This window comes from Dermacentor andersoni, chromosome 10 (assembly GCF_023375885.2).
Source record: "Dermacentor andersoni chromosome 10, qqDerAnde1_hic_scaffold, whole genome shotgun sequence".
Classification (NCBI taxonomy): domain Eukaryota; kingdom Metazoa; phylum Arthropoda; class Arachnida; order Ixodida; family Ixodidae; genus Dermacentor; species Dermacentor andersoni.
In genome coordinates, this window is record NC_092823.1 from 77,847,243 (window position 1) to 77,874,805 (window position 27,563).

Sequence of the window (27,563 nt, forward strand, 5' to 3'; positions counted from 1 at the left end):
TTTCTTTTTGATAAAAACAATAAATGTTTTCAAAAAAAGACAAAAAGTGCCTTTACTTAGAAATCAAATGCTTATGCATAGAATTATTGGGTGCGAAGCAGCGTCCTGCGCTTATCCGTCGGGTCCTTTTCCCTCCGGACCGGCCACATCAGCTGAAGCGGCCTGAGTCGTGTACCCGTGTTGGACCCTGTATTTCGGAGTTTGAGCCCTTGCTCAGGTGCGCAAGTGTACGCGTCCGTGCGGCCCCTACGTTGCGGATCCTCCCTCATCCCGGCCAGCCCTACCCAGGACCCGGTGACCGACGGAACCAGGTTCCATTTCGCTTGCCATCAGCAGCAGCATTTAGCACGTGTGGACGTCAGCCTCGTCTCTGCATGTCCCTGCCTTGAGCCAGCCTCTCGCCGTCATGTCCGCTCCGCAGCCGCCTCAACAGCAACAGCCGCAGCCGCTCAACCGCTGCATCGTCAAGCAGGTAGGCCTTGGTGAGCGCTAGCGCGCGCCCTCGGAGCTTGGCTGCGAGGAGCGATGAACCGGCGGCGACGACAAGCCGCAGTGGCGTGCCTGGCCATATGGAGGCGTGGGTTTGGAGCCGCCGCGATAACGCTTTCGGCCGCCGATCGGTCGGTTCCGCGACTTCGGGCGCACGACGCCGGTTGCGATTAGCGAAGCCGGGTTGCGCTTCGCGAGATCGGGACGCAGCAGCGCCGGTTCGCTTCAGTCCCCGCGGTCTCAACCCCGAGCATCGGCGGGCCTCTACCGTTTCCACACCTGCGGCCTTGCGTATGTTTTCTCGGCCGACCGCGTCGATTCTTTGGTGTTTTTCGCCGCCGTTTGCGGTGGTCGAGCGGAAGTCGTGACCTCGGTGTTTTCCGCATTTGTTCGTTTTTTTTATTTTATGTCGCCCTTTGTTGATCGGGTGCCCGTAGCGCCTGCGCGCCTTCCTACTACACCACTCTAGCGGCGTTACTTCACGTTTTCTGCGCGGGGCGACCGGAGTCTGTTGCTCCCCCATCCCTCCCCACACCTTTCGACTCCCTGTTCCCCTTGTGACGCGAACGAAGATAGCACGACGTCCGCTCTCGAAGGCCCTCGCCGGTGTGGCTTTTGGGTAACGTTCCCGTTCTTGCGATCGCAGTTGAACTGCCGCGGCGACGGCGTGGTTTCGGTCAAGCGAGAGAAAGAAGGGAGGGGGGTGTTGCTTCGGGGTGACCACGTCTTCCGTGTAGCGTCGTCGTGGCGTAGTGGTGACCCGGTTTCCTTCTTTTTCTTTCGTGGCGGCCGCCTTCAACTTGTTTCGCCTTCCCTCTGTGTCAGCGCATTTGAAGCTGCCCTCCGCACCGAGTTCGCCGCCTTGACGATACCACGACTCTGAAGGCGGTTACCTTGCTTCACGTTTACCTTCGGTTATTTATTTACTTATTTATTTATTTATTTTTGCCTGAAATTAGGGGGCAACGCTGGGCTTAGCCGCGAAGTAGCCGCACCCTTATTCGTCCTTTCTGTGGCTGTGCCCAGGTGCGTCACTCGCGACATGGTTGGGTGCTGCGATCGAGTGTTTTGTACAAACGTACCGCGAAGGAAATCTAGCGCTAACGTCTACGGGCGCCGCAAGCATGATGGGGTAGTATGTGGGTTTCCCTAAATACATTGACCTTCTGGCTTCAAACTACTTCGCGATTTCGCAGATTGCTCATATTCAGCAAAATGTTGCATTAAAATAATGCCACAACTTGCGATGACTGTGCGTGTGTGCAGAGTCCTGTTGCTTTTGTGTGTATAGAAAAATCATTGCTTGTAAATTTAGCCCACTATAAGGAAGATAAAGTGTGATAAATGGAGCCTCAAGAAGCTTGAAGCTAAGAGCACAATGACTTAGACAAATCCACAGACCCCATCATTCCCATGATGGTGAATGATCACAGTGCCAGAGTTTCTTCTAGTAGTGTCATTTATTGATTTAATACACACTGGACTCAAGGTTCAAGCAAGGTGGGCAAATTTAAAATAAATTGTGGGGTTTTATGTGCCAAAACCATTTTCTGATTATGAGGCACGCCGTAGTGGAGGACTCCAGAAAATTGGACCACCTGGGGTTCTTTAACGTGCACCTAAATCTAAGTACATGGGTGTTTTCGCATTTCGCCCCCATCAAAATGCGGCTGCCGTGGCCGGTATTCGATCCCGAGATCTCGTGCTCAGCAGCCCAACACCATAGCCACTGAGCAACCACGGCGGGTTAGCAAGGTGGGCATCATAACGGAACAAATACAGTGTAAGCGAATAAATAAAAACAGTAATTTTCTCAAAATGTTTCGTGTAAGGGATTCCAGTTATATGTTGTATGTGGAAGGCAAGAACAATTTTCTTCACATAGGTCTGAATCCAAGTTGGTTGGCAAGGCAATGTAACTTTGAACGTAACTATATAAAAATAATTTGGAGCTTGGCCCTCTGTGTTTGTTTGCTACTCGCTGTGTCTCGTCTGTACGATGTTTCGTTCAAAGAAAAATGTCTTCGTTCGTGCAAAGTAATGGCAGTGCGTTGTCAACGTGTTGTCAGGTATGTGTAGCCATTAAAGCGGTGCTGATGCAAAAATTATAACTCTAAATAACTGGTAGATTACAGTGCTGCGAGCTCACAGATGTCATCTATAAGGTATCAATAGCAAATGCAGCTTAGAACGCACTTTAATTTTGAAGTTCGTGCAAGTGACAAATTGGAAAGTGCAGCAACTGTCGATGTAGTTATTAGCCTAGGTCCTATTTTTAAACAGTGTTACGTCCTGAGTTTTGGCAATTGATTTCGGTGATGTGCGATGTCATTTACTTGTCTCGCCGTTTGGAAGATGTCTCAGCGCTGCTTGCATTGGGTGCCTTGCATTGACCGTACATGAAGAGTATGCAGTATGGCAGAAACGTAATGAGACTGGCAATCTGGCAGGGATGCAGGTGCTCCCTTCACATGGTTTGTGCATCAGCCACTCCCAGATGCTCACTGAAAATGCGGTAAACATGTGACCCTAGATAGTGTGATAAGTGAAGTTATCTTTTGTACTGCGCTATGAAAATGGAACAGCAAAATTTGGAGCAACTGTGTGCCACCAAATTTTGGGTCGAACTTGGTCAATGCGTGAGTTTGACCTACTAAATGTTAAGCAGATCCCACGGACTGGGGGAATCGATGTAAGCGAAGCTTCCCGTGCTGGATGCTTTGATTGACGATAATTAGCGGTGGTGTTGAGGGCTGAACGTTAATTTCTTCAACGTTGAGGCTAACACGAGAGTGGTGAGTTGATGTTAAACGTTATCTTGTGCGCACCACTGCTGTTTGTCAGCATAGTGCACAGAACAGACAGGGAGAGGTGTTTGCTTGAAGCGTTGTTGTGCACCATATTATATAACCTCTGGGAGGGTCGAGCATTGTCATCGCTTCACATGGTACATCGCATTGTGGCAGAAGTATTACACTTGAATTAGATTGTGGGGCTGGACGTGCCAAAACTACCCTCGGATTATGAGGCTCGCTGCAGTGGTGGACTCCAGATTAATTTTGACAGCGCGATGTTCTTTAATGGGTTCCAAATCTAAGCGAACATGCGTTTTATATTTTGCCCCTGTCGAAATGTGGCTGCCTTGGTTGGGATCAAATCCACGACCTCTAGAAATGCCATAGCCGCAAAGCTAATACGGCAGGCACAGAAGTGTTGATTTGACGGTCGATTGCTTCTGTAGTGTCTCCTGAACCCTGCGGTGCGCTTTAATTAATACAGCTCTGCTTTTGCACGCCCTGTGTTAATTGCCCGCTTGACATACTTGCACGGCGTTTATTTTTCAGAAATAGCAGCAACGTACTGTACCGTACCTTGAACTTAAGCTAATCCTGCTTCCCCGCAACCGCTGTCGTAAAGTAGTGGGGTTTCCTTGCCTTTCTCATACGTGCATACGTATACTCATACGTATACCTTTCTCATACGTACATGCACTTATATGAAAAGTGCCTCTTCTCCTCCCTCTCCTTCTTCTCTTCTTCTCCTCTCTACAGTTCTATCTGCATCCCCTCTGGCCTTGCATGTTAGTAGAAAGGGAAGTGGGGCAGTTTCTGCAATGCTTCTGATGGAAGTCACGGATAATTACAGCTGCCATGTGGCTAATGTGGTGACGGCCAGAGCTCTCCGAGGGCATTGTGTGCATTCGACGCAGTGGGATGAAAATGAGTTTCTCCTGTCATCTTTCCTCACTGACTCCCGCCTGCCATCTATATACATGTTCTGAGCCACCCACAGCAGCAGCAGCAGTCGGAAAGTCCAAGGAAGAGGCAAAGAAAGCTTCGCTTTAAAAGCTGCGGTGAGCCTTTGGGGAACATTCCCTATCAAGAGCAAAACAGTGGAAGATGAACCTCGCTCAGGGAGGCCTTCAGCATAGAAAACTGAGGAAGAGGTGGAAAGACTGAGGGCTCCTGAAAGGTCAGACTGTCGATTAACATTGAGACTGATTAGTAGTTGTGTTAAATCTGAATTGCCTTACCCTTCATCAAATTTTGACTAAAAATTTGGGCATGCGAAAGGTGTGTGCCAAGTTGGTGCCAAAAGAAACCTCTCCATTGAACAGAAAGACAATCGGAAGAATGAGTGCCTTGACCTTATCGACAGGATAGAAAATTACCCAGGCTTCTTCAGTCGTGTGATCACTGGTGATGAATCGTGGATTTTCGAGTAGGATCCACAAATAAAACGTCAAAGTCAAGAGTGGCACACTGATGCTTCTTGGCTAAAGAAAGCTCGAATGAGCAAGAGCAAACCAAAAATCAACTCGATGCTGGTTTGTGTTTTCTGACAGTAGGGGGATCGTTTGCACAGAATTTGTGCACGGAGGACGAACTGTCAAGCAAGTTTTTTTATAAAGAAGTCCTTGAAAGGCCCAGAAAGAGGGTGCTTCGTGTCAGACAAGACATTTCGGCCACTTGGATGCTCCACCATGACAACACTTCCTGTCACACGGCCGTCTCCCTCAAACAGTCTTTGATGAAAAAAAGAATTCCAGTGGTTCTTCAGCCCCCCCCCCCCCCCATTTGCCTGGTCTAGTCCACGTGACTTTTTTTTTTCTTTTTTTTTGTTCCCCAGGATCAGAACCCACTTGAAGGGGCACCATTTTGGTAGCGTCGAAAACATCCAAGGGAGTGTATTCCAGTTGAAGCGAATAACATCATTGTGTAAAAATAAAAACAATTTTGTTTAGAAAAAAGTCAGTCTCATTACATTTCTGCCATACCTCATACGTGCATGCACTTATATGAAGGATATATGCAAACTTCTTACTGTTCACGGATTACCAGGTTACCAGCAGAGCAAAGCTGGTGGCAATACCTTGTGATTTGTCGGACTACAGTGCACTTAAATCTTTCTTTTGTTTGTCTCATCTGTGTTTTTGTAGAAGGAAATTATAAATTTGCAGTTCAATAAAGATTATTTTTCTTTTAATGCTTTACGCCAGTAGTTGGGCAGAGTATGCAAGTTGCAGTATCAGTTTTGCGTGTCCTCTGGTTATAAACCGTTACCAGATGTCGCTACCAGCATTGTTCATGCTGGGTGCTAAGCTAGCCGAATATTTCTCACTGCCCCATTTCAAAGGGAATGCCAATAAATCGTCATCTGTAGTACACCTCTTCAGTTACTCAATGAACTGCAAACGGTAGGAAGCTTGCAGACATGCTGAAAGCTGCCTAACTTTCTAATGCCAGGATCTCGTTGCATAGTGAACTTCTGTACAATTAAGCATTACAATGGGGCTGCAAGGCACGTGCTTCCCACCAAGCTAGCAGACAGAATAGGAGCACAGATTGCATAATAGAAGCGGTGCGCTAGCGTTTGTCACTGGACTGCACGGTCGCATGGGCATTGCTGCTTACAAGCATGCCTCTTGTGTCGCAGACGTGAAGTGCGCTTTGAAATCGAAACTGCGATTGTTTGTGAGATACCAGGGTATAACTAAACAGTTGTCGTGCACTGGACCAAAGGAGTTCTGTGTGGTTACTGGGTCAATAGGCATTGATGAAGTGTGAAAAAACAGAGCCGAAAGAATTTTATATCGGTACTCCTTTAAGAGGGACAGGAACGGTGAGAGTTCGTTTGCTAGTTCTTTATTAATAAGCATGCGAAGGAACCATAATCTCATTTTTCTGTGTACTTTGAGTAGTTGTATTTCATTGTGCTGCTTAGTTCACTGGGGAACTCGGAAACGGAAAATTTGTTTAGTATTTGTTGTGAAAATGTACTTTTAATCTACATGAGGAACTACTTGGAGTTGGGTGGTAGTTGGGACGCTCTAGCTTCCTTTTATTTAATTATCATCTAAGCTTGTATTTAGCTCTAGATAAACATGGGTCCCTTGTGGGGAAGCTGACTAACTGGAACACAGCTTCCTGAAAATTTTGTGTATGATCAGTTTTAGCCTGCATGCTATTTCCTGTGTATGATAAAGTTTAGTGTGGACAGGATGGCAAATGAAAGAGACATGATAAAGCAACATTGTCGATTGTCTTTTGTGTTATACTCTTGTTACACGGGCAAGCTAATCGTGGGTATGCCACGTCTGAGTTGCCATCTACTGCAGTTGAAGAATACTAGGCTTACAAACCTAACCCTTTAATCAGGTTGACTACTCCTATGAATAAGGGCAAATTTTGCTTCTAATCAAGCATAACTGCGACAGGTAGTAATTGAAGATCGTTGTAGTTAGTGCACTCGTTTTACTAGGGTATAACATGCAGTTATAAAGCAACCATGTGCAGTAAGCTTGTGCAAAGCAAATCACCATGGCACTCAAACGATTCATAGAGAACATCAGTGAAATTAATCCTGGAAGTGAGATTTACTACAATATGACATGGTAGATTCAGCACTGGCACATTAGGAGCTGTGTCTTCTGATAATCGTCTCGGAAGGGATCCGACAGAGTATCTTTTATTTTGAGTGTTGTGCTTCATGGCATAACCAGCCGCATGCTCCTACTGAATACTGTAGGGTTTGGGGATCGTGGCCTTGTAGTCTGGCGTCAACTGAGAGGCACTCTAGCCTATGCTACCGGGACATCACACAGAGTCTAAGCGGGCCCACGCTGTTGTCTGGGCCTGCTTGGCGAGGGTTGCTTCCTTAGTGATTAGTATGAGGTCAAGAGGTTGGAGAAACGAAGCAGGGGGTTTACTTATACGGGGGGGGGGGGGGAAACTTATCTACAACACAAGGGATACTCGTACAGGCCGGAACACCGAGCGCAGTACATCATTCTCATAGCATGAGCTACATGTCAGAGCAGACTGCCATCTTTTCTCAGAGAGCGCGTCAGGGCATACAACGGGACACCAGAGCACACCTGAGGAGCTGGAGAAGTCCGCTTAAATACCCTCTGTCCGCCCTAGATCCCTAAGCCAGTAAAATTCGCGGTCACACCATCCTCCACTCGGAGCATTCGGGGTCACCTAAAGCTCTGCTTTGAGGCGAGGTTGGGCACAATCACTCCAGCACCTTTGTTCACGAAACACAATTGGAGAAAAATCCCCGGGTGCACCCAGTTCACTGCCGCAGAGAAAGGAGGAGGTGCTCGTAGACAGGGGTGTCACACTTTGCTCAATAGGCATGTCTTGGCTCCTGGGATGGCCGAGCAGTTAGCTGGCTTGCCTGTCGATTGGCAGGCGGAAGCAACCATAACAAAGTGGTGCAAAGCCCACTTTCACTGGAGTCTCTCAGTCCCAGCGTTGAGGTCGGCGACCAAGCGGCATCCATCATTCCCGGACCGGTCAAACGTGTCTCGCCTTGGTTATGGCAACTAGAAGGGGAGGTGGGAGCTTTGCGGCCAGCAGGGCGCGCGGTGCAGGCAGCAGTAGTTCATCACAGCACCAGGTGGCGTGCAAGTTCTCAGTCGGATGCATGTGCTCCTGCGGCGTGGGTACCGAAGGCCGGCGTAGGTGTGTAGTTGGTCGGTGAAATCTGTCGTTTTGCTGCTTCCCACCTCGTTCGGCGGCCTTCAAAGTGTGTTTTGTTTCATCCGCCCGTCTTGGTAACCCGCCGTGTGCTGTGATGACTTGACTGCAGACGTCTGCAAATATGAAGCGCCAGACTCGTTGCTTTGCCCCCAGGTGCGCGATGGGATTTCCCACTGCCACAAACAAAGCTATTTGAAGCCAGAAGAGCGTTGTTCAGGCAAATCTATGTACTAGCCATTACTCCCATGCTAACTGAATCGCCATGCTTGTAGCTGCACTGGACGCTTGCGCTACATTTTGCTACTGTAGTTTGGTACAAAACTCTATGCTCTAAAGAAAATTACGATTGCATGTTATTCCGGGTGTACCAAGATATTTGTGCTAGTCTGAGTAGTACAAGTAGCTGATTATGCTTTCTGTGACTAATTTGCACTTGCCCTGTAAACAGTGGGCGTCGCAGTGCAAGTTTACGAGGACAACTAAATTTTTCAAGGTGTAGACAAAACGCGAATAAAAAAAGGGACAGATGGTGCAAGCGTTATTTTTGGACAGCATTTATAGCAGAAATAAGCCACGCTTGTACAGCAACTCGACAGTCCTCATGAGAAACAGCTGATTACATTGTCCTCTTCGGACGCTGTCCTCTTGTCTCGTTGGTTAAGTGCTGCGAGTATAAAGTGTTTCTGGCCTGTCTATAGCACTGGTGGTACAGGCGGCAGTAGCCCAAAAAAATAATGGTGAATGTAGGAGTGGCTTAAATAGTTCCCTGCAGTACATTTTACTGGGACCCAGTTTTGGTTTTAGTACCCACGTGGGGAAGCGTCAACGCATGCACTGGCTCGCCTTGTTTCTATCATTGCTGAAGTTGCCATGCCCGCACGCAGCCAGAAGAAATGCACAGAGCATTTTTGTAAAAACATTTTATGAGTGACGTTGTACCTAGCTTCTTTGTGACATGATGTTGGCAAATTAGCTCTGTGTCACGACATCACAATGATGTTGTTGATGCCACGAGGACGCTTTAGCTCGGCGGCTCCTACCTAAATACCTGGGAATGCAAAAATAATTTTCCTCAGCAACCACTGCGCCAAACTTGAGATTTATTGCTTTGAAAGAATAAATTAATCTAGAGATTGTTGGATGGCACTTCTTCATTTAGCCTGTCAACTTAAAAAGATGTTGAAACACATAATCGAAAAAAAATCATCTACGAAGTTTACAACTCTGTAACTCGGCAATAAATACTGTGAAAATTGTGTAAAATGCACATAATAAGCACGGGAGGGTGTGGGTTCGGCTTCCATCAGCGGCAAGTTGTTTTCATCGTTTACAATCATTTCCCTTTGCCTTATCAGTTCTACATTCCAAGTTAAAGAGCAAATAATTTTCCCTATGCTTTCCTTGGCTTCGTTATCTGCTGGCTTCATAAAGTTGTGGCTAAAAAATATTGGGCCCCCCAGTTCTGCTCCTTCTGGTTTAACTCGGCATCGGAAGGTGGCGCCACCAGTGTTATGCTGCATCTATATTCTGTTTACTCCGGTCCCGGGACGAATTTTTCTTCAACTATGAGGCTTTTCTTTTAAGGAACCCGTACGGGTTTCCTTTGTAGCAATTGCTACGAACGGGTGGATGTCTGATTTTTCCCTTTATTCATTACTTCTCTCCACCTTACGGGTTTCCGCAGAACTACTATGTCAAACTCTTGCCTTTGCTTCGTGTTGTCGACAAATTCGACTTCGCCCTGCCATCTGCTAGCCGCCTGGTTAGCTCAGATGGTAGAGCGGCTGCCCCGGAAAGGCGGTGGTCCTGGGTTCGAGTCCCAGACCAGGACGAATTTTTCTTCAACTATGAGGCTTTTCTTTCGAGGAAACCGTACGGGTTTCCTTTGTAGCAATTGCTACGAACGGGTGGATGTCTGATTTTCCCTTTATTGATATAATACTTCCAGCCCTTGTCAGGCCCGGGCAGGAGCTGCTATACACAATGAAAGAAATTAAGAAATATATTTCGTGCACCAAAATAACACAAAAATTGCAACCCCAAGTTACCATAGGTCTATCAGAAAGAGAGGGGGAGGGGCGCAACATACGATGAAATAAATTGAGACAAAATATGTAGTACATAAAGATAACGACAGCAAGTTATTACAGTGTCTATCGAAATGGAAAGGGAGGGTGTAGTACAATACAATGAAATAAACCCCCAAAAATATTTAGTACACAAAAATAACAATAGCATGACGGCAAATTGTCAAATCTCTTGGTATTGTTTAGTAAGTATGGTGGAAGCTGGTTCCAGGTAGTTAATATTGCGGGAAAGAGAGAGTGCTTAAAAATGTTTATTCTAGAGCAGGATGGGGTTAATGAATGTGCTTGACGACGCCTATAAGTGTTAGTCACATTGTTAGGGGCTTAAGATATGGATAGGTACTCACTTTTTCCGTAAATGGTGTTGCGTATATATGGACAAGCTGTAACTCCATCGTGATTTGTTCTTCCCACACTGTTTTTCTTGTGCTGTCATTTGCCACAAAAGTGTTCCATGTTTTATTGAGAAGTGCTGCAAAGCGCAGCTATGACGGTATAAATAAGGCAAATTTGTTTCACGTTCTTTAGGTACACTGCCTGGGGAATCACTGATTACGTATCCATGTGTGGAGTCCTCATCTTTTGGTGCTGCAAAATTAGCTGAAGAATTCAAATACTTAATCTGTTCTGCTTCTATACGCTTTTAGTGGTGATGCAAGAAATATGTGAATAATTTTAGCACACACGTAATTGGCACCTGAAATGGATATGAGAATTGGGCACCCGTAATGCGAGAGTGGGTGAATACGCAAAGGTGGTGTGTGCTACTCCCTTTGAGGTGTGTTAGCCGCTGCATGTTATTGCAGTAGCACTTACATGGATGCTTCAGGTGTTGGGCTGCTGAGCATGAGGTCGCGAGATCGAATCCCGGCCGCGGCGGCCGCATTTCAATGGGGGCGAAATGCGAAAACCCCCGTGTACTTGGATTTAGGTGCACGTTAAAGAACCCCAGGTGGTCGAAATTTCCGGAGTCCTCCAGTACGGCGTGCCTCATAATCAGAAAGTGGTTTTGGCACGTTAAACCCCATAATTATTTTTTTTTGATGCTTCAGCTCTTGCGGCACGGGCAGCACTTCATGAGGTACTGGCCACAGCACGTGTTATGGTATGATCATAGGTACTGGGAAAATGAACATATCGGCCTGTTTCTCATACTGTTCCAAGGCGTGGCTAAAGACCACCTATCACATGCATTCAGACATGTAAATATGATACGTCACAGGCACCACATGCATCATAATAGAGCTAGTAGAACAGGTGCAGCTGGGTTTGCAAGCTGGTGTGGTGTGTGATGAATGTCCCAGCAGCATATCTAAGTCGATCCACCAGGAAGCTATATCACTTGCCATTAAGAATAATCCTCCTACCATTTCTTCTGAGTTTTCTTTTAGTTATCAGTCACTTTAAGGCCCTCTTCCTTTTCTTTTTCAGTGTTTGTGTGTGGGCTTTTTTCGGTTGATCTGTGGTTTATTGATGCCTGGCTCTGGGTTGAGTCATTGTTGTGGACATGTGGCCAAATGTCCTTCTGTCTGTGTTTGCAGGTGCTCTCGGGTGACACCGTAGTGATCCGTGGGCAGCCTCGCGGAGGTCCTCCCCCCGAGAAGACGATCTACATCTCCAACATCACTGCGCCTAAGCTTGCCAAGCGTCCCACTGAGACGGTTGCTGAGACACGAGATGAGGTGTGTGTGACATGTCAAAAAAAGGCCGCACTAGAGGGCCGGTTGGTGTAGGTTAGTGTCTCGAAAAATAAGCGTGGAGGATGTGGAAATAGAAAAAACATTATAAAGAAACCCCAACAAGTTACACAGTGGGTTACACAGTGGCACTGCTTCATGTACAGCCTTTTTCAAACGTGTACAGGCTACTGTGTGCCTTCGCCATATGTGTCTTGACTGTTTGGTGTGGTTCCCATGGCACATGACAGTAATTCCCTTAAACAGCATAACATCAGATTAAGAGCTCTTTCTTGACTCAGTGGATGATGGTGCATGGCCGCTTTTAGTTGTTGTTGTGATTTGTCTGGTTAATTCCGATAACGAACGAGACTCGAGCCTATTAGGTAGGTGCTGGGTTCCCAGCACTCTACAACCTTCTTAAGGCTCAACCAGACGTATGCGTTCCAATGCGCCCGCACGCGCCGCACCACGCCTGGGCGCGTACGGCGTCAGGCGCGGAGGTTGTTTCGCGTGTTGGCACGCGGCGGCGTGGAGACCTACAACCGCTAGGATTTCTGCACCCGCGCCGGAAGCTGCCGCTCGCGTCAGTAGCATGACGCACCTCACATGACCACGGCGAGCCAACGTCACTTCCGGAACGACTCTTCGCGCGACGTTCAGGCAAGCCCGGGCAAGCTGCTTCAGCACCTTGTTGGCTGTGCGCGTTGAGATCGACGTTCTTCATGGCAGGTGCGGAAATCTTCAGCCATGACGGCTGCATTAACAATGAAACTTTGATCGCCGAAGTGCAACGTCGCCAACCATTGGTACTGCTGGTACCGACGTCGCCTTCTCTTCAGCATTAGCAGCAACGTCGTCATTTTCATGACGAGCAACACTTTCTTTTTTCTGGACAACGGTCTCATGATTCAACAGTTAGCACAAAGGTCGAAAGCTTGCAGCGCAGTTCGAGGTCTGACACACCGTACAACACGCGAGGCGCGTAGCACACAAGTGATGCTATGCCGATGCTGCTGCAGGTTTCGCCGGGCTCACAATACTCATATTAGGTCGCAGTTGAGCTGAATGACCCACAAGGAGTCGTAAAATATGTTTCTGAAATATAAAAACAAGTTTTAAGCTAAAATTATTGTGTTTTCTTGCAATATGTAACACATTGCTTAACGTGGCCGTTAAGCGAAGGCTAGACTGCCTTGAACATGGCAAGCTAGCAACACTGCGCCACCGCGACGAGACGCGCGGCAACTCGTACATCGTTTGGGTGCGCGCCCTCTTCCTCCGTCGGGTGCGGTGCGACGTCGAGTCAGCGCGGCGTGTGCGGACGCATTGGAACGCGTACATCTGGTTGAGCCTTTAGAGTGACAAGTGGCTCCTAGCCACACGAAACAGAGCAATAACAGGTCTGTGAAGCCCCTAGACGTCCGTGGCCGCACGCATGCTACACTGAAGGAAGCAGCATGTCTTTATCCCAGTCCGAAAAGACTGGGTAACCTGTGGAACTTCTGTCAAGATTGGGATAGGGGCTTGCAATTGTTCCCATTGAATAAGGAATTCCCAGTAAGCGCAAGTCATAAGCTTACGTTGATAGGCATCCCTGCCCTTTGCACATGCCGCCCGTTGCTACTACCGACGGAATAAGTAAGTGAGGTCTTCGGACTGATGTCCAGCACAGCCTTTCGATTGCGCCAGCCTGTTGGAAAGATGGCCAAACTTCATCATTCAAAAGGGAGTAAAAGTTGACGAGAAAGGAGTCTGGCAGTCTGATGCCGCCAACTTTCCAATAGGTGGGTGCCCTTTCAAGCATGTGGAACTCCCGTAGGGGCCGAGCACCTTGTCGGGAGTGTGCCATTACCTATTTTACTCGTATGTATCTGGCAGCAGCTCTCGTCTGCCTCCCATAGCAGCGGCAGATGCTCGACTGTTTCACCAACGCTGTGGTGGGGATTCGGAGCCCCCAGACGCCCTCGCAAGTCTCTCTAGGGCCCCGTTTCAAGATGAGAGCCCACACTATAAACAACCAAGTGCCAGGTCCTGGTACATCTCTACCCATTAAATAAAAAAAAAAGACATGGTGGGTTTCCGGCGACACCAGGATTCGAGCCTAGTACGTTCCGTATACGAGCCAGACGCTCTTACCATTTCACCACTGCTGCCGTTTCTCCCATAACTTCCATGATGTAGCCCACGTAATTTTGACGAACAGTGTGCAGCAAAGGTTAAGCTGTAACTAGCACTGTCTCTTCTTACCCGACCTGCATACTGTCTTTGCACTGGGCTGTAGATAATGACATGTTGCGCATTTGCCGACGTTCTGCAGGTATGGCTCTCGGGAGCTGTGGCTCTCAAGCTACCTTGTTTACTCAATTCTAACCGGCCCTCGATAGACCCCTTTCAATAACTGTAAGGCTAGCTTTCCTGGGAGACAATTCACCCAAATAATGGCTGTGTGGTCATTTTTGCAAACAGTGCATGGAAGCGCAGTATCCTTGTGTACTACAACGGGGAAAATGTAGATGTGGCTCTCGCGATGAAACCATGCACGAAAGAAAGGTCCCAAATGTGCAGCTAGCAACTTTGTATTTGTTTGAATGATGAGCGGCACCGCCATTAGCTGTGCAAACGTGAAGTCCAAGGAAGTGCACTTGCGAATCGCAAAAAGGGTCTGTTGTATCGCACACCAGATTCTCGGAGCCTGAAATGAAAAATGCAATGCACTCGATTGTGATGTCCACCCTGGTTTTCGTATTTCAAGACAGTCGGTAAGTGCAATCCCCGTGTCTGTCTACCCGGCAGTTTTTCCTATCAAGAGACAAGAATGGAAATCTGCTGCCACTTGGACAAAGATAATATTTCGCATCCAAGCTTATTCTTGACTTGGTGTTAAATACTCATAGTCAATGTTGAAGGCCCCCTGATTATTGTTCACAGACCAGAAAACCTAATTTTCAGCGCCATCTATGGCAGTTAGGGTACAACACGTCTTTCATGCTTTGGAGACTGTAGCAGCCCAGCAAATTTATAAAGCTGGGACAAAGCTGCAACCGCTGCAGCGACGTGTGGATTGGATTGGATTACAGAAACTTTCAGTGGCAATGATGATAGCTTGCCACTATTGTGCTTTTGGTTTTGCATTCTAATGTGCATGTAATTTTTTTAGTACATTTCGGGGGAAATAAAATGCAAATTATAATACAGTAAATACAGTTCTCGGTCTAAGTAAATGGACTTCACTGCTTGGGGAGGCTGACTGACAATCTTAAACTCTTACTTCTTTGCTTAATTGTAGAACATTGCTTTAGTGTCCTTTGTAGGCATTAATATTTAACTCTACATTTACGCCTTGCCAGTTCAGGTCGTCATTTATTTGTTACGAGTCACGTCGCACATTGCTCTGTAGCGCAGTCATATTCAAAAAAGTATATTTTAATTTGGGAAAGTGGTGGCACGTTCAAGGTAAAATAGCGCAAGTGAACAAATACTGCGTGGTGATCAACAACGGTATGCCAACACAGCAGCAGTATCTGCTGAATCATGCTACTTTGTGTGGATGTCATGTGTTCAACTAGTTTAGGATAATACATTGAGATGCGAACGGGTTGCATATTTGTATTCGTCGTCTGTTTGTGCAGCCCTTTGCGTGGGAGGCCCGTGAATTCTTGAGGAAGAAACTGGTCGGCCAGGAGGTGGTCTTTTCTATCGAGTACAGCGTCAACGACAGGGATTACGTCACACTCTACCTGGGCAAAGGTATGTGGCTCGAGCCGTGTTGGGCTTTCCATTGGGAAATAAGGTTCCCGTGAGGGGCTCTGGCTAAACTTTCCCAGGGGCAGATTGTGTACACAAAGACAGGTACCGAAGAAAGCATACGGGAAGACGGCCATTGCCATAGCTCGATTGAAAGAGCATTGCAAGCATAATGCGGACGGGTTCCAACTCCCACCAGTGGGAAGTTGTTTTTTTCGTCCACTTTCAGTTCCCTTTATCGGATAAATTTTTGAAATTTCAGTTAAAACTGCAGCTCATTTTCCTTCTGCTTTCCTTTGCTTCATGTGGCTGTGTGTAACAAAGATTTAAGCGTTTCAGTTCCCCTTCTCATTTAGAGAGAACTCAGGGGCTACTAATAAGCTAATTCAGCTAATTTTGGATTGGTGGCTAGTACTGTATTTGTTTGATTATATGGCGAGGGTGTAGTTTGGTGACCCGAGAAAAAGAGCTTGATTATGCACATAAGACTATATGGACTAGCTGACAGGCTATTCAGACCCGGTGGGGATTGCCCGAAATGCTGAATAATCGGCACCTCCCGCGATAATCAGAATTATCGGTGCACACTGACGTGAAGCCACACCTGCACCCCATCTTGACTTTAAAATTTTTTGAATTCTCTGTGTCAGTTATATGCGCAAAAATACAGTACAGCTTCACCTGCTAAGGTTTATTGGTTGCTACAATTCGCACTGCCATCTTAAATCTAGGTCGCTGCAAATATGGCGCTGTGGCCACCATATTGAAACAGTAACTGAATCCATTATCCTCGCATATAAGGCAGCGGGTGACATTGAGGCTAAGGATTTTGGGAAAAGGAAACCTCGCCTTATGTTCAAATAAATACAGTATATGAATTTATCTTGTCTTTGTGGTTGTGGTTTTCAGATGTTGTTGCGACCTTATTTACCATGCTTGATTTTTCTAAATTTCTCAGCACTTGGTTTTCTAAACGAAGCAAGGGGATTGGCCTCTGTGCACATTAGCAGTCATCGCAAATTTTTGTATGTATATTGCAACACATTTTGGTTAAAGAGGAGCCATTTGCTAAGTCACAAAGCCATTTGAAGCCGGAAAGAGGAAGTTCAGGCAAACGGCCGTACTGCTTATCATTCTCATTGGGGCTGAACACCCATACTTGCGGCTGTCAGTACCAGGAGCCGCCAGTCTGTACGTGCGACAGTGTTGCATAAATTTTTCTTGTTCTACCATGTCGCGGTTTCAGCAAGGAAAGTGCAGTATATGCCTGACTCACACAGCTACCACTAGAGATGGGGCTTCTGCGAACAGTTAGTACCTTCAACATATCTACAACCATAACAGAAACGAAACCACCGTTGTTTGACAAAGCAACAGAAGTCAAAAGAAAAGAATGTGCAACAGAGCTGTCAAGCATTATGGAAAGTAAGTGTGGTTTATTAGTTGTTATTCAGTAGAAAAGAAAGCAAAAGGCAAGGCAATTTACCTTCTCGACTTGGTCTTAGTTGGGAGTCGGGACTTTTACCCACAAGTCGGGATTGTCCTGCTAAGTTTGGGGTGGTTGGCAACCCTAAGTGGACATTGACTTCACGTGATGGTACCACCAGTGCTGCATACGAGTACTGGTGTTTCCTGTATTCTGTGAGTCCATACTGCCTTGGCAGACATGGTAAAGCTTTCTAATATATATTAAACTGGTACCGCACCTGTTGAAAGAGCTTGGGTCAGTAGCCTTCTGCATGCACATCGTACTTGCTAACAGGCAATGCCAATTTTCTGTGCAGATGCGAGTGGCGAGAATATGGCCGAGTCCCTGGTGCGTGCAGGCCTTGTCGACGTGCGTACTGGCGGCAAGGGAGAGTGAGTGCTCGCTTCTTGTTGGTTCACCCTGTGCAGGCTGTTCAGGATGACACGTCTGCACGTGGCCAGCCTGTTGTGAAGCATCTCTCCGTCACAGGGCTTTAGTTTGTCCATTAACTTGTTACCGTTTGCGGATTACCGGAGAGCAAAGTTGGTAGCTACATCTTGTGGCGTTTTGTCCAACTACAATGTCCGAAAAAAAAAATTGTGATGTCAGTGTTCTCATCAGAGTGAAGTCATAGAAGTGCTATAAGTTAGCGGTTACCTTATTGAAGGGCGGCACACACCTGCTCGCACATACCCATTGACCCAAGTTGGCATCGAAGAGATTGGAGACCAACGCAGACATTGGAGACCAACACAGACTGAGTGGTCCATACCCAGTACTTTTAGTCAGCATTGAAGAGTTTATTCGAACAGGGACCCCCTACGCAGTCCCGCATCTACAGTGACCCATGTCGGGGTGAAAAAGGTTCGTTGAATAGTGGCATGTATGCACACATTGCCACATACTCAGTGACCCAGGTTGGTCTGATCGTTGGTTTTGAACCCTGTCCCCTCGGCACAGCAGCACCATGCAGCCGCCGTGCTTGCTTAGTGGCTATGGCGTTGGGCTGCCAAGCACGAGGTCGTGGGATCGAATCACTGCTGCGGCGGCCGCGTTTCGATGAGGAACAAAATATGAAAACACCCGTGTACTTAGATTTAGGTGCAGGTGAAAGAACCCCAGGTGGTCAAAATTTCTGCAGTCTGCCGCTACGGCGTGCCTCATAATCAGATCGTAGTTTTGGCATGTAAAACCCCATAATTTAATGGGTTTTTAGCAGCGCGACGTGCTGCACATTTGGCCACGGTCTACATTATGACCTAAGCAGGCAGGAAGACGCTTAGGTACAAACACGAATACAAGCATAGCCCCTGGAAAGTGCTTGAAGTACCCAAAGAATGCTAAAGCATGAAAAACTATTGTGTGTTTCTCTCCTGGCTTTTCCTGTGCCTTTCGGCGCATGGTGATGTCAACAGTGTGTTTCAACTGGCATCACCAGAGATAAATTTGTCCATTGGTCGATCTGCGAGGGACAGCAGCGTCAGCATGACAAGAGCTGACTGTGGGTTTTGAGAACAGAAAGGGACTTGTCTGTTGTGCGGCACTGAGCCTTTTATAAAGCTTCCGTTCAGTCAGCTTCACGCGGAGAGCGATTTGGGGCAGACAATAGAGGAGTGCTTCTTCTGATGTGTTTACACAACCCGTAGCTTTCGCTGCATTTCGTAGTCAGTGAGTGGCGTCTTGAGTTTACATGGAGAGTTCAAGAAGGGGCGAGGAGGCTACGTTGTCACGCGACTGCCACAGTGGCGTGCCGCCATTGGTGCGGTCGCCCTGCCGTAGCTGTCTTATTCCACTAGTGTGTATGCCCCTTTATATGGAGTAGGGTGAAGCCCACTTGTAGCTTTCAGCCTGAGGTTCCCCCTTACTGCTTGAAAAGTTCCTGCAAAATGTCTTTTTTTTTCGTTGATTATGCTTATTCTCTATCTGTTTTGTATGTTTATATAGAAAGTAAACATTAATTTTGGATATTTCAATGTGCTGTCATTAAAGGGTAAACATGTTTGGTTAAGTGTCATTTGTCTCGGTGCGTACACGTCTCACCAAATGTTATTCTTTGGCAAGCATCGTGGTCTTTCTCTCCTCATTGTGCATGCAGCTAACAGCTGCGGGTTATAAAGATAGAGGTCTTCTTTACAATCCAGGGTGCACGAGAGTCAGGTAAATACGATACATAACATTATTTTCATGGAATGTTGACAAGGGTCATGACCTTAGAGTGTCTCTCTCTATTTTTCTTTTTTTTTTTGTCCCGGACACCACGTTTGAGTGGTTGCAAGTAAACTGCGCAGTGTTCCTTTTTTTCGGTCCGCAACGTCAGCTGTCGGGTTCAATGTTGTTATGCAGGGCTCAGCAACGCCTGCGGGACCTGCAGGAGGAGGCGCAGGCGGCAGGCCGAGGGAAGCACGGCCCAGACGCAGCGTCACACGTGCGCGACGTCAAGTGGACGCTGCGCGACGGCGAGGACCCGCGCACCTTTGCTGACCGGATGGGCAAGAACCCCGTGCCCGCGGTTGTCGAACATGTGCGGGACGGCTCCACCGTGCGGGTGCTGCTGCTGCCAGACTTCCACTACATCACGCTCATGCTGTCGGGCATCAGGGTGAGTGGGCTGTCTCTCCGGGCCGCGGGGACCATTTCAGCTGGTTGAACCGACTGCAGTCAAATCTCGTTAATACGTAGTTGGCCGGGAACAACGTTTAGGTGCACACTAAACTATGCACGAATTAACCGCCAATGCCAGTTCAGATGCTACTTACCGGCCGGAAAGGAACTGTGCCAGGATGCTCTCAAACGCACACACTCAGACAGGCTTTACTTGTGGGTAGGCAGCAAAAAAATCGGCAACCTTCACCTGCTGCCATGGTGGCCTCGCCGCGGCATCTTCGAACTCGGTAAGGCCGCAAGCGAGTTTGTCCTCGAAGCCCCACTTTTCTGCGAAAGCTCGCATGACGCTGAAAGCTCACGCCGCATCAGATTATGAAGGGCCGTCATCATTAGCACCTTATCCATCCGCGTTGAACCATTATGAACCAAGCTCAAACATACATCGGCAGGGCCCGCACATATGGCACGGCCACGTGGACCATATCTTGAAAACGATCTGCGATGCGGAAAGAAAGTGCCGACTGCTAATAGCTCCGCGCGATGCATTTCCGCCACTGCGCGCTGAAGAGATGCGCGAGCCCACATTTTGAAAGCTATCTACAAAAGGGGCAGGGTGCGGCTTGAGCCGAGAGCTTCGCGAGCGCTGTGTTCTCGCCGCCTCGTTCACGTTGATAAGACAGGCAGCGTGAAGGTACAGGTCGCCCGCTACTGCGGGCTTATCCCGCATATCCATGTAATTACTCATTGCTTCCATGCTGGCCGGACTGTGCTTGCAGCTCCCATGGAAACTAGCGCCAGGGTTCCCCCTAGTGACTGTCGTAGGAAGCTCTGTGGCTGAACTTCTACGGTGTTGTGTGCAGTGTCCGTCTTCACGTCCTGGGGAGCCAGAGTCCCAGTACGCGGAGGAGGCCAAGTACTTCACCGAGTCGAGACTACTGCAGCGGGATGTCGAGGTAGTCCTAGAGGGCGCCACCAACCAGAATTTCTTTGGCACCGTGCTGCATCCCAACGGCAACATTGCCGAGCACCTGCTGAGGGTGGGATTTGCCCGCTGCGTCGACTGGAGCCTCGCCTCGGTCACTGGCGGAGCGGATCGCCTGCGAGCTGCCGAGAAGTGAGTTGGCACGAGGAAAATGCTTAGCATGATGGGTGATGCCTTCTTTTTTTCTGTCTAGCTCCCCAGCAACATATGTAGCGCACTCCATTGTATGTACTTGCGCTTTATGTTTACTGTGGCCACCAACACGAAATTTATTGCCCTTTTGCTCCAGGTCTATGTTTCATTGCACACACAAGAGGATCTAAACCACAGTGAAATCGCTGTGCATGTAACGAAGTTGGAAATTCGGCCATTCGTTATATATATTGAAATTCGACCTTCCATGCGAATGAGGACAGTCGCCGATGAATTTTTTCTGACACGGAAGGGGCAGCAAAATTTACCGAATTATCAGGCAATCGAAAAAAGCAAATTTGAATGAGGAAAATGCAGCAGATATATATAGTACAGCTGTGTGAGAGCGCTTAGTCCAAACACAAGTGCATGCATGCATGCGCATATATACACACACAAGCGCGGTCGTGCTCAAATTATACCGAACCTTTTGTCAAGTGTAATTGCTGACTGCTAGTGAGTACAACGGATGCCTTGAACACATCAAGGTTTCAAATCCGAGGCAGCACGCACTTACGTATGTAGCGCAATTTGCATTCATTCTATCCTCAAGAAACCTTTACTTCCTCCGCTTCATTATCGTGCGCATATAGATGCACGAAGGTGAGGTTTCGGGTACTTTCTTTTTCTTTCTCCCGCACGGTCGGTGCCGCCAGTGCCACGGATGTGTGGATGCGAGCGCCATCTGGTGCTAGTGCAAGGAACCCAGCGACGCGCATACTCAGCTGGGATTGGTTGGCTTATTTGGCAGGAGAACAGCCAGGCCGCAGCTCCCACGGGCACGAATCCCAGCGAGGTTCGCAAGGCTTCGCTATTAACAAATTCGTTTGATTGAATTTGAGAGTTGGCGATGTCTTCATACTGGTGGTACGAAGTGAAGCCAGCCTCATTTTCTCATCCACTCCACCCCCGCGGCTGGTAGTGCCACCCGCAGTGGGACGGCGCCCCAATGAAAAGTGCCAGCAGCGGGAGGCGAATGCTTCACCTGCCTCTCACTTCAATGCGCCTTCAAAAGTTGCGATTACGCAACTTCTAATAGTAAGAGCGTGCAAAGATGGTGCACATGATTCCACGCCATCTCGGCACGCCCGCTTTTTGCACATATGGCAGATTACCTGTGAAACAAAATGTACGGAGTGCATATGTGTTCAGCCGTGCTGACAACCACGAACGGCCAGGGCTGCACTAGAAAGTTTTTTAGGCTTCGCACGCTCCTACTTGTTTGTTGTTTTGGTAACGCACAAGGGTTGAGTGCTGAACTGCTGCAATGGTGCCTGTCGCAGGGAGGCCAAGGAGAAGCGGTTGCGGCTCTGGAAGGACTACAAGCCCACAGGCATCCCCATTGACGCCAAGGAGCAGCGGTTTGAAGGAAAGGTGCGTCTTCAAATGGGGGCTTCCCTGGTTTTGTGAGGGCGCTAGGACGGAAATGTCGAGATAGCTCTACAATTGTAGAGCGGCACATTTGTTCCACAGCATGCAGCAAAATTCTGGAAAAGATTTTTTTCGCAGTGCAGGAGTCGTAAAAAGCTGTTTATTGTCCGCGCACGAGTTGAAGAGCCAAACTGTGACAGTGGGCACGCGGCCGGCTGCCATTGCCTTGGCAGCCTAAAAGCAACCCACGTGCTTCTGCTGAGAGCATGCATGCAATGCGGTGTTGCCTGTGCCGCTGCAGCTTTTTGCTTTCTTTGTTCGTTCGCTAGGACATCCGCGTCTCCTCCTCCTCATTTCCCCCAGATGTAGCACCCCTTCGAGAAAGGCGCTCGATGAGTCAGGAATTTTCCAGCAGCTGCATTATAACTGGTATTTCATCTTGCGCGGTGCACTCTAAGCAGTATGTGTATACAGTTGAACCCACTTGTAACAATGGTCAAGTACCAAGAAAATTCCATTGTTATAACCGATGATTGTTGTAACCAGGTTGCATGAAAAAAAATCTAAATGGGGGATGGCAGAGCTGATAAAACTATAATGGCAGGGAATCCAGTGCCTCTCCCCACCACCTTCCTCCATCTGGCTGCTGATTGTGTTCACTCGTTTAACTGCTTCCTGGGCACTCCGATCGCATGTAACAAGCTCTGGCTGTTGGTGTTAAATAATTGTACTGCTACAACAACTGCAAAGAGGGGTCACGGGTGGCAAGCACTATGCAAGCACCACCGAGGCATCGCTTTGGTGGCCCCTAAAGGGGACTTCAAAAAATATTGTGAGAGGTCTGCCGCGGCAGCCTGTCAGCTTGAGAAATCCAGAAGAAACGCTGAGGAGAGATCACCACAAGCACCTCGCCACGTACTTCTCACTGGCTTGCACAAGGAAAGCTTATGTCTGTCAGCCTTGCATGCTTTACGCAAAGCTTGCCGGCATCCTTCTCCAAGGCATCCAGGTGTTCCAAGTAGTGCAGCGGAAGATTCCTTGTAAAAACGAAGCCCTGGAGGAGATAATCATCTGCCGGGCCTCCTGTGAGGACAGCGTTGAGGCAGCCTTCTCTACTGCGTCATTGCTGCTGTCGTTGCCATTGCTATCTAATGCAAGCATGTTCGCGACGATTGTCTAATTGGTTAGAAGCACTTAGTTTCCAAATCTATAGCAGTGCGCTTTCTTTTCATTGGCAACTTCATGCATTGCCGATGATCAGCGGGTGCATCAGCCATCTTCCATTTCGGCGGGGAGTCAAACCAGCTGTTAGTCAAACGAGGTTGAGAAACCGCGTGGCTAGGAACGATTTTGATGCAAACAACAAAGATGAATGCGAGCGATTAAGCTGTTTGCAACTGCACTGAATGAGGAGCCAGCGAGCAATCTGCGAGCAGCGCAGTTGGCGTGGTGCATTCGTGTTTCGGAGGGTGGCGCGATGCAGAGCTATGGGCCCAGCCCATTCGTGTTCAGAGGGGTGGAAGGGCGATGGGCGAGAGGCGCGTGAAGATGTCTGGAAAATGAGCGCGCGGCGGTTGTTGGGGCAGCAGGCCATTGTTCAGCGGTTCGAGTTTCTCGTTTTCTTTTTTCTCTTCGAGGATTTTGCATTTCACTACCTTTTGGCTCGGCCGCCCAACAGCCGGACTTCATCATTGTAACTGATAATGTGGCATCTGAGTATTGTAGTAAGTGGGTTATTTCACCATGGGAAATGTACAGAATTTGACGGTGCAACAGCTTCTCATTGTTATAACCGATATACAGTCAACGACCGATTTTTCGGACCCTCTAGGGAACGTAAAAACGTCCAAAAATTCAGGCAGTCCGAAAAAATGAATGCATGAAAAAGAACGCACCTTTTTTTCTTTTTTTTCTCAGATCTAGAGGTAAAGGGCGAAGTACCAGGCTTCTGAAACCCTGCCAAAGCATCAGTGAAGTGGCTATAAAAAGAGGCGTTCAAAAACTCTGTATGCAGCCGACTGCCGGTTTATTATGTACATGTGCATCGTCGGGCAGCCGGTGTTGTTGCTGCAGTGGCTTGAGGAACTTGTTGAAGAAATGCCGAACTCCTTGCTCACGTCAGCCTGCGATCGGCCGCTCACGGCTTGCTTAATAATGACGGCTTTCTTCTCCATCGTTAACCGACGGTACTGCTTTCCACGCTTCCATGCCATCCGCGAGGACGACGAAGACAGAGTGGGGGCCATTGAAGGCAAGTGAAATCCTCAAGTTGCGAACAGTGGAGTTCGCTGACGAGCGTCGAAGCACCTAGGCCTAGTGTCGCAGAGCACACTGACACAACAGCACAACCACACACCATGCTAGCCAAAACGTGGCCTGCGCAAACAAACGAAATGGCGCCGAAGTGCGGCAATGAACATAGCTACCGTGGCCAGACCAAATCGGTATGTGACAGCTAGATTCGGCTAGTTGTGGTTCAAAGCGGTGATATGCTTCGGCTGCAAGTCGATTTCCTTCGCAAGGGCGCTGCGCGAGGAGCGAAAGGACCTTCCGTCGCGTCAAAAAGTCCGGAGGATTGGATGGCGGGGGGTTCGAGCGTCCGAAACTTCAGATGTCATTATACATTGATTCTATGGGTGCTCGTGGCGGTTCCACAGAGACGTCCGAAATATCAGGCATGCCCGAAAATTTGGCCGTCTGAAAATTCAGTCGTTGACTGTATGCTAAAACTGGTATCGTTATAATTGGGTTCGACTGTAGATGGAATTTTGTGGAAGGGTAAACTGAGGTATAGCCGGTTCAGCATTATAAGCGGTTACGTTATAAAGTGTCTAAACTGTATTGAGGTTTGACAGTACAGTAAAACCTTGTTAAGGGGGGACACGGCTCATTGCGGCGAAAAAATCGATTTTTTGAAAACGAAATTTTCGATATCTACAGCTAATATTCCTTTAATTCACCAAGTTTCGAATCTCGGGGAAGAGTATTTCGTCCGCAATATCAATTTGTAACATCACTGTGAGCTGAATTCCGCGCAAAAACAGCCCTTTTTATCGCGGCGCGTAGCTCTTTTTCTACGTGCGCGATCGCAGCCATCTTGGTCTCGGTGGAAAGAGGAGCCTTCCTTCTTTAATTTCCCGCCAAAAGTGACTCCGTCGGTACGCCAGTGACGTTGAAATCCGGGGAGAAAAAAAAGCCCGAACGCGTGATCCGATTCGTTGACTAGCGCACGTGACCAAAAACGCGTGCTGTGGTTGGCTGCGCGAGGTTCCCATCGTCTGCTCCACTGCGCAGGCGACGCAACTGCGCGTCTCGTAGGTTTGTTGGCACATGCCCAAGGATGTCCGATCCACCGGGAAAGTTCGCCACGAGGCACAAGTTCGGCAGAAAGAAGAAGCGATCAGCTTATAACTTTCAAAAGCGCTCCATTCCTTCTAAAAGCATCGAGAGTAGCTCGCCGCCAACCGCAAATGATGCCGAAATAGGCCTAGCCAGCTCACAATTGAGTGAAATCGTTACAGACAGCGGCTGCGTTCGGCGTGACACTGCAATGTTGCAACGTGCGGATTTGTTGCAGAGGGAGATGAATGCTCAAAAAAACTTCGAGTTCTTGCGTCAACGCCAGCAACAACGCGGGTGTTGGATTTGCTCACTCGCGCCGACGGCGTTGCAGCCGCGCCAGTCGACGCCGAGGCAGGCTTCGCTTTCCTCAGTAGGACTCCGTGAACGGACTGATGTCGTCAAGTGCAAGGTGTGCGGCGGCAGCGTCGCAGTAGGCAAAAGCGAACGGTAATCTGGCCTCGCCATAAAGATCGTTATCACGTGCGCGTGTTGCGGCGATATCGCGTCGGCATGGAGCTCGACCCGCGTGAACAACCTTGCCGCGCCCGCGATGCAAGCCACCGGGAATCGGCGAACGGCGCTAAACGATGTTTTTGCCGCATTTGGGTGGCCGTGGTCAGAGCGACTACATTCCTGGTGCCTTTTAGCCACTTTCACTGCAATATAATGCAAAATTATTTCTGTACTTTCGATTAAAAGTGAATGTATTCCTTTTTTCTCGTTTTCTCAAAACACCGACTTTTCACTTGTACACGATGTAGGGTCAGATTTTGGAATTTCTGCTTTAAAAATTTTCAATTCTGCTTTAGATCAGACAGTAGGGTAGCCACAATTCGAACAGTAAAGATTGAATTGCTATAAAATTACTAATATTTGATATATCAAAATAGTATTCCTACCATTATGTTCCTTATGTTTTCTAGTACCCAGGCATGTGCCAATACGAATTTCGTAGCGCATTTTTTCCCCTATTTCTGCAAATTATGAACAATGAATTTTATTTATCTTCAGAACTAAATGGCCTATTGGAAAACTAATTACATATTTGAAATCAGCACAAAGGTCTTAACAAGAATGGAAAGTTTCATGAATATTGATGGAAAACATCATGAACATTACTTGAATTACAGTGTCCCCCCTTAAAGAAGCGAAAGTTTCATTCTTGCCTGGTTGGACCCCTGTATCATCCTTGATCAATTTAGTATTCAAGCATTTGCCGTAATCACCATGGACATGTCCTGAAATGTTTTTTCTCGTTTTCTCAAAACGACATTTTTGATGGTAGTGTAGTTTTGGAGTGACGATATCTCTGGTTCTACTCATCTTATTGCAATAATTCTTTTTTCGTCAGAAAGGTGGACAAAATGGGAGTGCAGTAGGCCTAAAATGTGAACAAATATCATTACAGAAATTTTGAAAAAGTAATAATTTCTTCAGGGTTACACTAATGCCTTCTGCTTACAAAAGTTTGACATGCTGCAACTTCGGCATAAATCAGTTTAGAACATTCATTCTTGTAGCACTGCAACCTCTGATCATTCAACATCATTTTGATGTGCCAGTCTCCTTCATTAACAGCCAGCATTGTAGAGAGAACTTGCCTCCAAATTATTCCATACAAAAAAGCATGAATTGCTTATATTTTGAAAAGTACTTGTTGCATGGGAAAACCAACTGAATATTTGAAATCAGCATGTCAAAATACATAAGTGATGGAAGTTTTATCAAATTGTGGCCACAAATAAAAAATGAAAATTTAAGTGGGGTGTCCCCCCTTATACCGTACCCGCTTAAACAGTAGTTTCGTTTTAAATGTAGTAAAGTCAAATCCCCGACTCAGTGGCCATTGAACATAATGTGTTTCGTATCCGCATAAACCTTACCAGCTTATTGCGTGCGCATCGGTTAAAACGTAGCATTTCAACTTTTCGTCGCGCAAACACGGCGCTGCGCCGTCTCCATCGGGCGGCCCGGCAGAACACGTTTCAGAGATCGGAACAACAGCCTCCAAGCGCCCTGTGTGTTTGCGCGTGAAGCCACATCAACATCATTACGACGCGGTGCCAGAGAGTGTTATGGCGTGCAAGCGAGGACTCGCGTCGTTCCGAAGCTCGGATA

At 47.8% G+C, this 27,563-nt stretch overlaps 1 protein-coding gene across 1 annotated transcript in view; it reads left to right on the forward strand.

Annotated features, from left to right (window-relative positions):
- The first annotated feature begins 113 nt into the window (after positions 1-113).
- The window catches only part of Tudor-SN (Staphylococcal nuclease domain-containing protein 1), a 72,138-nt gene continuing 44,688 nt past the window's right edge, over positions 114-27,563 (forward strand). The window contains exons 1-7 of the mRNA XM_050191288.3: positions 114-472; positions 11,605-11,745; positions 15,372-15,489; positions 17,271-17,346; positions 19,298-19,553; positions 20,419-20,672; positions 22,016-22,106. Coding sequence (XP_050047245.1) covers positions 407-472; positions 11,605-11,745; positions 15,372-15,489; positions 17,271-17,346; positions 19,298-19,553; positions 20,419-20,672; positions 22,016-22,106 — 1,002 coding nt within the window. The 5' untranslated portion in view covers positions 114-406. The remainder of the gene's footprint in view (positions 473-11,604; positions 11,746-15,371; positions 15,490-17,270; positions 17,347-19,297; positions 19,554-20,418; positions 20,673-22,015; positions 22,107-27,563) is intronic.